This window comes from Pundamilia nyererei, unplaced genomic scaffold (genome assembly GCF_000239375.1).
Source record: "Pundamilia nyererei isolate P.nyererei 1_Seehausen unplaced genomic scaffold, PunNye1.0 scaffold00061, whole genome shotgun sequence".
Taxonomy (NCBI): domain Eukaryota; kingdom Metazoa; phylum Chordata; class Actinopteri; order Cichliformes; family Cichlidae; genus Pundamilia; species Pundamilia nyererei.
The window spans coordinates 2,575,700-2,587,575 of record NW_005187462.1 but is presented as its reverse complement, the minus strand read 5'-3'; the positions used below and the strand labels follow the sequence as shown (position 1 = coordinate 2,587,575).

The 11,876-nt window shown below is 45.7% G+C and overlaps 1 protein-coding gene across 1 annotated transcript in view; it reads left to right on the top strand.

Annotated features, from left to right (window-relative positions):
• LOC102201335 (cadherin-2-like) overlaps nucleotides 1-11,876 on the top strand; it is a 100,705-nt gene that overhangs the window by 67,761 nt on the left and 21,068 nt on the right. The window contains exons 6-13 of the mRNA XM_005734997.2: nucleotides 1,478-1,622; nucleotides 1,723-1,895; nucleotides 3,855-3,992; nucleotides 4,367-4,552; nucleotides 4,820-5,073; nucleotides 7,077-7,219; nucleotides 9,698-9,931; nucleotides 11,599-11,832. Coding sequence (XP_005735054.1) covers nucleotides 1,478-1,622; nucleotides 1,723-1,895; nucleotides 3,855-3,992; nucleotides 4,367-4,552; nucleotides 4,820-5,073; nucleotides 7,077-7,219; nucleotides 9,698-9,931; nucleotides 11,599-11,832 — 1,507 coding nt within the window. The remainder of the gene's footprint in view (nucleotides 1-1,477; nucleotides 1,623-1,722; nucleotides 1,896-3,854; nucleotides 3,993-4,366; nucleotides 4,553-4,819; nucleotides 5,074-7,076; nucleotides 7,220-9,697; nucleotides 9,932-11,598; nucleotides 11,833-11,876) is intronic.

Genomic DNA, 11,876 nt, shown 5'->3' with positions numbered 1-11,876 from the left:
AAAGGATGATTTTAAGTGCGCCGTATTTTCCAAACAACACGGTAATAACGACGGCCCGCTAGCATGCGCTACCAAAAATAGTGCTTTGTTGTGTATCTGACGGACGAAAGCTAAACCAGTTCCACACCAGTGAAGCTGCATTTTTACAAACCAGTTCTGGTTCATGGTTTCATTCAACGATCGCCCTCCTCATTCTGCGTCGCTGCCATGATTTTTCTGCCGTGTGCGTATGAAAACAAAGGCACGTTTTACCCATATTCTATCATGATATTTCACTTTCTTATCGTTGCCCAGCATTATACCGGTGTTACCGTGAGCGGTGGCCCAGCCCTAGCTGTAAAAGCAGTGTGGGACTGTTTGATGCACTGAGACTGGAATATTGCTTTCAGGTTATTGTGACATTTTTTTCCAAAGTACACAGTAAATATTTGTCACAATGTGACAAAGTGTCAGAATCACTGTTAAAAGAGCTGCGTGGGAGAACCATTCCTGTTATAAATATAATAATAATTCATATTTTGTGTAAAGTCTTTTGTGATTTATGGTTGCCTGAAGTCTGGGGTCCATAGAAACCCATTAGGCTCCTTGCGTCTTTGCTGTGACACACAGCAGGTAGACTGCAGTTTAATCAGACTGAGAACAGGTGACTCAGCCAAGTTATTCCACCTTAAAAGCTCTTTGGTTGTTTTCTCCATTTGTTTAGGATCACTGCCCAGCTGACCAATGAAATGTGCTCCAATAAGGTTTTATGCCTTTGAATTAATGTGTACAAACACAACGCTTCTGTATAATTCTGCATTCATTCAGCTGCTTGCTTTTGTGGGTGTGGGATATCCACTGGCAGCCATGCATGCCCAAACCACAACCTAGCCCTAGTGGTTCTGTTTTTTGTTGTACCATGGGGTTTGTGCGTGTGCTGCATCCTCAAAGGTTCGAGCCTGAAGTCTTCGCTTGATCTTTAACAAAGAAACATGTCTGTCTAAATCCTGCACAGCAGTCTTGAATTACTCTGCAGCCATAAAAGGGATTTTCTTCACCACGCAGGGTTTGTCCTCATCCGTACACGTGTACGACTCTGCTGCAATCTTATTTAACATTTTCTAGTTTAGCAGTTTTCACCAGTTTTGTCAGATTGTTGGCAAATCGTTCGACCTCTCGGCGACACAGTTGTACTTTTTAGCCCCTGCAAGATAAAACTGATATAAGATCGCACGGTAACAGCATTCAATCTAAACTGCGTGTGAGCTCTTTGTTCATAAAGTGACTCACAGGGGCCTGAGATCCATTTGTTAGCTCAGCTCCATGCTATACGTGCACTTGTGCTTCCTTTAACCTTGTGGGCTGTTTCGTTTATCTCCTGAGGTCTCTCAGAGCACTAAACCCTCGTAATTAGTCTCAGTGGAAGGAAGCAGTTTATTACCGTCTTCACCTGTCTGTAATAAAAGTTGTGTGTGCATGTTTGTGTGTCTGTGTATAGTTGCGAGCCCACGCAGTGGACCTGAATGGGAATCAGGTGGAGAACCCCATCGACATCGTCATTAATGTCATCGACCAGAACGACAACAGACCAGAGTTCACTCACAGCATCTTTAATGGCTCCGTGCCCGAGGGATCCAAGCCTGGTACCTACACACACACACACACACACACACACACAACCTTTGGATTACATCATTCCTTCCCTGGCATATGTGTGCTGACTTGCTGTGTGCTTCCCTGCAGGATCCTTCGTGATGACGGTGACAGCAGTGGACAAGGATGATCCAAAAACTGCCAACGGGATGCTGAGATATAAAATCCTTTCCCAGAATCCCCAGAGCCCCTCCTCCAACATGTTTACCATTAACAACAAGACTGGTGACATCATCACTGTGGCGGCAGGCCTTGATCGGGAGGTGTGTGTGTGTTAAATGTGGACATTTTCTAACGCTCATATCTGAATCCATATGGAGCAGCTGCGTCTCGGCCTGAGAGTGTGTGTCCAGCCTGCAGCATAAAGACAGCTTTTTGAAGTCTTACGTCAGTAGAGCTGAATCCCATCTGTCTGAGGCCGTGCTATCTGCACGCCAGCATTAATAGTCACTGATGAAGTCTGTTTTTAGAGGTACCTACTGTTCTCACTCAGCGCTGTATTTTAGCTCGTCTGTGACTCGCAGGTCAGATTAACCCTGTTTACCTTATAAAAGCAGGTGAGCTGAGTTATCAACAGCCAGACCTGCATGGCTGAGATACCTCTATCTGTAGCACCCACTGTCACTGATATTCGTTATTAACCCTGTAAGACCCAACCCATCGAAACATAACCAGAAAATTCAGATTTTTTGGGACTGAGACATTTATTAACCTTTATAACAAATTCACACCATTTTTTTGCTCTATCATGTTGTGTAATATATATTTCTGTTATATATTTATTATATATTTTTGTGTCGCATTTGAAACATTGTTGTTAACGAAAAGTTTCCAAAAGAAGAAGCAGAGGTCTGTTTTTCTCTGTGATGTGACTGCTGGGGAGGCTGTTCCAGTGTTTCCGAGCTGCAACTGGAACTTTAAACTGAAGCTTCTGACCTAATCAAGCTGCACGGGGCAAAAAGCTGCAACAGCTATGGTCTGGAACCAGAAGCCGTCATCGTCAGTGTAACCAAATCACAGCAGCTGCACCTTCAGATGCAACAATGAGGAGCAAACATCTAAATGCAAACATGAAAAGTGCTGAAATGACACACATGTATAAAATGTAGCACGATAAGCTAATGGAGGCATTTCAGAAGGAAGCTCCACAAACAGTGAACTGCTCTGGGAGCCGGTGTAAGGAAGCCAGGCAGGGTCGCAGCTGCGTCTCCAACCAGCTCTAATTCTTGTGATGTTCGTGCCTCACTGAGTCCAACGTGGAGCAGAAACAGTCTGGATGTGATAAAATCTTGAATCGTAGTTCCATCGTAGCTAAAAGTCATAGTTGCAAAATCTGCACGTTTGATATAAGAAGCAAAACTAACAGTTTAACTGGAGGGCAAACTGAATCTGGGCACACGGGGGATTCATCAATCAGCGCTAGAGCTGCAGCTGCTATTATAGTACAAAAAAGCCTGCAGTAACTGACAAAGTAATCTGCACTCGTCTTTTGTCCACAGTCAATCAACCAAACTTTATTTGTGTGGCAGCTTTGGTGCAGGTTGCTCTTTCATAGGTGACTGACGAGCTGATAATGAGATAACACAGACAGCGTAATAATAGAGAGCAATTAAAAACAGAATAAAAGCATCATCACAGAAAAGGAAAAATGTGCCGTAAACAACCACCGAAGATTTTAAAAGCCTGAAAAATAGCAGAAAAATCCAACTGTGCACAAAGAAGAAAATGGCAGATGAAGTAAACAAGGTCAACAAGCCATGATGAGGTCGAATGAAGTGTGCATGTGAAGATCTCAGCAGCTTAAAAGTCTCCATCACTTTTTACACTTTATGCTTTTTAAATGTCTAAACATGGTCTCTGTCAGGTGGTCTGCAGCTCAGTCACAGTGTTGTCATAGAGCAGCGGCTTCTGTGATTAAGGCCTGACGTGCATTAGCAATCAGTCTTAGAAAAAGGATCAGCAGTGGGCTGCCCTAAAATGGGATGATTGTGCTCTGGAAAGCAGAAACGGTCTTACATTAGCACGCAGTGTGAACCACTCATCATGTCTCGGAACATTATTTTTAAGTAGCACTGACTACATCATCAGCTGTAATGGTGATTAGACAAAATGACAGTCCCCTTGTCAAACGGTTTTAATTAGATTTATTTCCAAGTCATACAATGCGCAGCGGGACACTTCAGTCTGCAGAATAAGTGACGCTTTCTGTTCTGTGATTCCAGAAAGTCACGCAGTACACCCTGATCATCCAGGCCACGGACATGGAGGGGAATCCCACCTACGGCCTCTCCAACACTGCCACCACCGTCATCAGGATCACTGATGTCAATGACAATGCTCCAGAGTTCACCACAGAGACAGTAGGTGCACACACACACACACACACACACACACACACACACACACACACACAGCGTGCTGGCTCTGCATCAGCAAACGGGCGAGGCAGCGTCGTCTGAACGACACTAAAGCTCTCTGAGCTTTTATTGGCAGCAGGCAGATGGTGGAGGAGTGAAAAGCCAATGAAACATCCAATATGTTTATCCTCCTCAGTAAAGCTGAACAGGCTGGACAGGAAGGAGCAGTGTTTGTGGGAGATGTGCTCTTTATTCTCAGATATGCTGCGCTCGGCTCTGCGTGACTGGGAACTGTTTGCAGTGGCGAAGCATTGTTTGTTTGTGATGTTCACCACAGCTTTGTGTAGTGTGGAGTCATCCAGTCTCTGCTCTTTCAGTTCTTCGGAGAGGTTCACGAGAACAGGGTGAACGTGATCGTGGCTAACCTGACCGTGACCGACAAAGACCAGCCTCACACTCCGGCCTGGAGCGCCGTGTACCGCATCATCGCCGGGGACCCCACGGGACGCTTCTCCATCCCCACTGACCCCACCACCAATGAGGGCCTCCTCACCGTGGTCAAGGTGAGGTTTGGATGTGCACAACATGCACACGAGAATAAAACGCTAACTCTCTGGCGAGTAATGTTCTCACAGAGCGATCTAAAAGCAGCAGCTGTGCTCGACTCTCAGTGTGTTTGTAACATCCAGAGAGCAGAAGATCCCTGTGATCGCGATGTTTATACTGTCTGACATGTTCCAGAGAAACACGATGAGATGATGCTTAAGGTTGCACGTGCTGAATGTCCTTGACGTCGGGCATCATTGTCGTCCTTCGCTTTGTCTGTGCAGCCCATAGATTACGAGAGCACCCGTTCCTTCATGCTGACTGTGGAAGCGGAGAACGAGGTCACGCTGGTCCGCGGCATCCACTTGCCTCGTCAGTCCACGGCAACCGTCTCTGTTCGAATCCTGGATCTGAACGAGAGCCCGGAGTTTCGCCCAAACCCGAAATCCATGCGACTGGAGGAGGGTCTGTCGGCCGGGTCCATGCTCACCACTTTCACTGCGCAGGACCCCGACCGCTACATGAGACAAACTATCAGGTCAGAAACTCCTGGAAGCTCTTCAGAAACCTTTCATTTGTGCCTGTGAGGTCGAACTACAGCACTAAAACAATCCTTCAATATATAATTTCAGTTTGTATTGTAACAATAAACTGTTGAGCGGGTTTGAGTAGAGACGTGAATGTATGCTTCAATGCAATTTGATAAGAAGAACATTTAAATATGTGGAGCCTTTTCACTATTTAAATTAGTCTCACATCTATTAGAATAATCAGCGACTGTCATTGAAAAATGTGCCACTGAAAGGAAATTAAAATCTGAGTAGAATGTAATTCACCCTCCAACATTTACGTATTCTTCTACATTTATTCAGTGCACGTCTGCATGTCGATGGCGTGCTGTAGTGAGATTAAAGCAGAACCTGACGCGCTCATTCTTCACCTTGTTTTAGAGAAGATTCGTCGAGTGCGTCTCGTGTGAAACTGAGAATTTATAAAATGTGCACAATTCATGGAACGTTTCCAGTTTCCACAATCGTAGACTGAATCAGCACGTCTGTGCTGCTGTTTGCTCCGCTCGCATAGTCGTCGCAGAGACGTGGAGGGCGTGTTCATGTGAGAGAACAAAGGAGGCGCAGCCCTGCTTCTAGCCTTCTTCCTCAGTAATCATTTTACTTGTAAATACATCCAGAGTCCAAGCACAGCCATCATCTCGACCTCGTGTCTGTGTTTACATATCTTCGTGGGACAACATGCCGTCCCGTCAGTTTGAAGGCCTAGTTGTAGTGTCAGGGTCAGGCTGTGGTTCGGCGTAGGCGTTCATTTGGAGAGAAAGCATCGTGTCCCCACACAGATATGAAAACGTGGTTTTTGTGTGTGAAATCAAAACCTCTGAGGTAATTTGATGATGCAGATTTCAGAATTATAGGTTGAACACTGTGTGAAGATTTACCAACTTTAACAGCTTTTGTGAAACAGCTCTTGCTCATTGACGCGCACCAGCCAGCGTAGCGCTCAGCGAGCAACAACTCTGAGTTTCCACATGACAGACGTTATGTTACTCTCTCAGCATGAGGTTTGTGAGGCATTAGGAATGTGACCATTGTCGGCGTGAGCAGCCGCTCCTCCTCTGTGACAGTTTTCGTTTTCTTCTGCTGGTCAGGTTTCATTTTAAACGCATTAAGAGACTTGCATCTTCCATCTCAGGCCACTTTGCAGCCCCCGTTTTCATATAAAAGCTAGATTTTGTTATGAGTGCAGATGCAGGTTTCAGATGCTGCAGCACTCATCCAAACGCTCAGCAGAGCGCAGAAAGCCTGCAGGACTGATGCTTTTGTCCCGATCCTGCTTTCTTTTACATCCCACTATTTGTTTCTAAATGTAGTGCTGAAGTCTTTGTAGCCTAGCAACAGCCAATAGTGGACGCACACTGTGCTCACAAAAACACGCGCACACACACACACAGCGAGTTGTGTGTGGAGTGGGCCAGCAGAACGTTTTTGCTTTTGTTGCTCTCTGTTGTGTGCGTGCTCCTCGATTAGTCATCTGTGCTGCTCTCCGTTTTATCTCGCCGGTTACGAACATACCAAATGGATCGTGTTCCCTTTCATGCCTGCTTCACGGTGACTTTTTGGCTGACCTGTTTTCATTTGTTGAAGCTGTGCCGTTTGATCCATGTGCAGTGTTTGAAAGATGACTTTATGCTAACAGCAATGCAGATGCATGACTCGAGTCTCTTACATGAATTCATTTCATCAACAATTTGCAGGAAGTTGCAGAGCTTTTATTGGTCTCTCCTTGGTTGTTTCCAGTTCCAGTAAATATAGCATTCTTTCACTAACAGTCGTTCTTTATCGTTTTTAAGAGAGTTAACGTTTGAATTCATCCCTGAGAGTAAATGAATGAGTTGTGGCTGCCTTGAGAGAGCGTGCCGCAGTCCCCATACATCAGCTCCCAGTGGCTGCTCGGCGTGCAGCCAGGGAAGCAGATAAAGAGGCCTCTCTGTGGTGGCTTCTCATGCTGGCTCTCTCTCACCGAACACAGGTACTCCAAGATGTATGACCCTGCCAACTGGCTGGAGATTAACCCGGCTAACGGACAGATTTCCACCATCGCCATTCTTGACCGAGAGTCTCCATATATCAAGAACAACCACTACAACGTTACCTTCATGGCATCTGATAACGGTGAGACACACAGGCTGCGCTGCTGTCCGGCAGTAACCCATCCCCCACATACAGAGGTGGATTGTGTTCACTGTGCCTCAGTGCTCTTTCATTAACTGCACTAGTGCTGCTTCACTGTGGAGTCAGTGTCACAGTGCAGCTCCTGGTGCAGGAAGTGCTTCATGGAAACAGCCACGAGCTGCTGTTTGATATTTAAGTAACAAAACTAACGATACAAACCGTTAACATAGCAGGTTTTTGGCATCACTGATGACATGGTTTTGTTGAATTGTGTAAAATAAATAACTGCTGGAGAGCATTACAGTGGTTAAACCACTAATATAACTAACCTGCTAGTATGAAAAGGCTTCCATCTTCCTTATCTTGATAACTACAGTCGGTAGCACAAGTCTGTCACACTCAAACCCCCCAAAACCAGTGTTCCCACTACTGAGTATGTAGGAAGTGCACGCTATGTTCCTCGATGGTGTAGTCGGAGCAGTCACAAAGACTGATGCCAGAGCTAGGACCCACTTTTTAAGCAAACTTGGTTGCATCAAAAAGTTTATGATTGCTCTGGTTGCCTGCAGTTTGCATCTAGTTTGCATGAAGTTTGCATGTTTGTGTCCAAACATTCACTGACTGCTACACACTCCTGGGAAAGGTGCAACACAAAAACCAAAGATGAAACATGTTCAAGTTCAGAGTGAAAATGGTTTGAATTTGGTTCACACAGCTTCTGTTCACAGTTACCTCTCAGGGAAGAGTTGGCGAGTGTTTGGGAATAAATCAGATGTTCCATGCAAACGACGTGACAGCGACCACAGTACTCAGAGGCGGTTTTTCCCAGCAGGTCAGGGAATATACATTTCTCCCAGATGGAGGAAGACCTCAGTAGGCTGCATGGGTACATCCCAGTGACGAGGATACTCACTAATTAGTGTAAGCAGCTGAAGCTGTTTCTTCAGGTGAACTGTGGGCAACTGTTGTCTATGCACAGGGCAGTGGATGCATGGACTAACACCAGCTACTGCTACATAGGCACAGATGGCTGCAGCTGGGCATCAGCAGATTAGCCAACAGGTTAAAGAGCATGAAAATCAGCTGCACCCATCTGTCACGAACCGAATGAATACGTCGAAGAATAAACTTTAATATGGTGCATTATTTATTAGAAGAGCACAGTTTTATGGAGGAAATCCAAACCCAGGCTACAAACAGGTTTAGTTTCACGCGGGGACTGATTCACTTTTAAAGCCACTTGAGGGACAGACTGTGTGTTTTGGCACTTCTTGCTGAAGTAATCTTGTATTTGATTCATCATAGTTAGTTTCTCAAACATCAGGCCAGCAGGAAGCCCAGTCACATACAGAGCCTGTGAAACTGCTTCAGCATGCTGCCCGTGGTTTACAGAGTTCGGCCTTGTCCTGCGGTGGACACACATCTTCCCCTGTGAGCAACAGATTGTTCCATCTTTATTCAATTATGCTTCACCTCTTGTAGGACTACACAGACGGTCTTGTGGACACAGGACTCTCATTGATTACTAATGGAGATGTTTTCCTGCCTATTTAGTGCACGATTTCCAAAGTCTCCCTTTTGTTTCTGATCACAGTTGTTCTTTATGGCCACGGAAAAGAGAGAAAAGAGGATTCTCTGTTCAAAGTGGGAAATTGTTGAAGGGGAATGTCATTCAGCAGCAGCTCAGTGCATGCAGTCCACCATAGACCCCTCTGCACAGAGAAGCCGCTGTGCTCCAGCTTCCTGCTAACTGACTGTCTTAGCACTTTCTCTGCCCTTGTCTCACACACACACACACGCGCGCACACACACACAAAAAGCCCAAACACAGAGACAAACACACAAGCTTGTGCTGCAGTCTGCAGTGTTGGTGGTCACCGTATGTGCACGACCACCAGCTGTTGTTGAACACACTGTAGCTCCTGCTGTGTTCAGTACATTTTTAATCACTGATTGATCAAAGTAAACAATGGCGTATCGTCATGTGTCTGCACACGTTGCTCTGAGCTTCGCGGATCGTTGAGGAGTGTTTAGTCGGACTGGAAGTAAGGACTTGTGGAGGCCTGTTCCCCACAGTGTCACATTAAGCAGCAGTGTAATAAAAGAACACGGCCGGGCCAACATTGAGGCTCACTCATGTGTTTGATTTGTTTTTGCTCACAATGAAGTTTAATGGCACAAAGAGAGAATATACATGCAGGTGATTCAACACCTCTCACTGCTGCACAATCTGCACATGTGCAGTGCTGCATGCACTTTGTTTTAAACTGCATGCGCCAGCACAGTCCTCTGCAAAGTAATATGTCTGATTTATTACGGGAAGCATCATTAGAGTTATTATGTGACTAATATTTCTGTTATTTCGTTTTAGTTGGGCTTTGCAGAGGAAATTGTTCCCACCATGTTTCCTTTGCTTCATGTGGGAAAGGAAAATGAAAAAATCTGCAGATTTCATTTACTTTCCGTGCTGGTTTGCAGGTACCCCCCCTGCCAGTGGGACAGGCACCCTTCAGATTTACCTGACTGACATAAATGACAATGCGCCTCACGTGTTCCCGCCGGAGGTGGAAATGTGTGAGAGGCCGGAGCCCAATGCTCTCAACCTCACAGCCAGCGACCCCGACCTGAGTCCCAATGCTGGACCCTTCGCCTTCGAGCTGGCCAATCGTCCCTCAGATGTACGTCGCAACTGGACTCTGCATCGCCTCAACGGTCAGTACTGCATAATGTTTCCGTCTTTCATTGCACTTTCATTCAGTCTGTCTGTGGGAGGAATTCTTCCAGGATTTCAAGTCGTGCAAATCTCTCAGTGTCAGTCAGAGATCGTGAGATAATGACAGTATCACTTTCCAATAAGCTTGAGAAATTCATTTGCTCTTTCGGTGCCCCGATGGTCCAGTTGTCTCTCTACATATGATAATGAGGCCCAGTAAAGGTCCACGCAATCAGAGCGGCACCCTGTGATGTTAGGCCAAGTCAGGCTGGAGTCACAGAGATGTCAGCGCTGCTGCCTCGGGGTTTGAAGACCGGCATTAGATGATGTAACACCTGATGTAGATGTCATTATTGTGCAGCCAGGTCGCTGCTCAGGTGGAGCTTCTCATCCTGCTTGATCTCTCTCCACCTCTGCGGCCTCTTCTTGACTCGTATCATTAGCTGTATGAAAACATCTGTAACAGTTCATTGAGGAAAACTTTACAGTGTGGGCCTGAGCTCTGTTAGTTTTTATGTTTTTGTCGTTCATACATTTATACTGAGAAACAGACAGTAGTGATGTGGCTCCAGCTCCAGTCTGCAGCTACAGTCCTTGTGTTGCTCTGCAGCTTTTCCACCTACTACAACCTCTACAGAGCTGTCACCAGCTGCAGTACATCACTGTGGAGTCAGAGTCCATCTGACAGCTGGACAGGAAACTGGAGTTCACCACAACAGTGACCTGCTCGGCTAACAGGGAGGACATGTAAGACAGGAAGACGCGGGCTAGCTGGTTAGCAGCAACTGAAGCTCTAAACCAAACTAAAGCATTTCAGACTGTAAAGTGTACTTGTTCTCTCCACCCAAGTGTCTGTGTAGCTTATCATACGTAGCATCATAGAGGGTCAAGTTTGCTTGTTTGTGTTATGCTAACGCCAACGTTAGCTCGCGTTGTCGTAGAGCATGTTGGTGTAATATGATGAAAGCTAGACTTAAAACAACTATATAAATAGAAGCCTGTTGTATATGACGTGTGGGTGACTGGAGTTAGAATAGACCTGTCTATAATTAATGCACTCAAAGCCGTCAGGCTCTGGACCAGTGAACATAAATACATTTTGTGCAGCGATTAAAACTCTTGTGACACATTTCAGGTATAAAACAAGCGTTTCATCTTTGGAAACATGGCGCAGTTTATCGAGATACTTGCGATTTGCACATTAAACTGTCCGTTAGCACTGCTTTCAAACCATTTGGTCTCTGTTAAGAAACACAGTATAAAGAGGAAAAATCATCATCTTTCTCCTCTTAGCTAAGAGCTCCATCTCACAGTCAGGCCCTGCTTGCTGCACTCTGAATCAAATGTGTGCACTTGCACTTTGTGGCAGGCACTATTTAGAAATAAACATTTTATTCTCCTTTTGACTTAAGTAGTTCAGTAACACAGCACTAAATGAGTTCAAGCCTCGGGTGAAATGTTCTGTTTGGATCCTTGAAAGTAGGTAAAAGGAAGATGCATGAAACTCTTCTCTTTATTTACTGTGGAAAGTTTTTTACAAAGGAAAAAAGTAAAAACATTTGTTGTTAGTTTGCTAGCATAGTTGATCAGCTGGAAACGTTCCCTGTAACCACCTCCAGGAGTCGGGGACAGCGACTCATCTGTATCCATCCCTGTGTCATCGTAGGTGAGCATGCCCAGCTTCGACTGCGGATAGGCTTCCTGGCCAGCGGGCTCTACGAGGTTCCCATCACAATAACAGACTCTGGCAACTTGCCCATGTCCAACACATCCTACCTGAGGGTCAAAGTGTGTCAGTGTGATCACCATGGAGACTGTGTGGACATGGAGCGGATCATCGCAGCTGGACTGGGCACCGGAGCGATCATCGCCATCCTCATCTGCATCATCATCCTGTTAGGTGAGCCCTTACAGCCCGATCCTGACACACACACGCACACACAC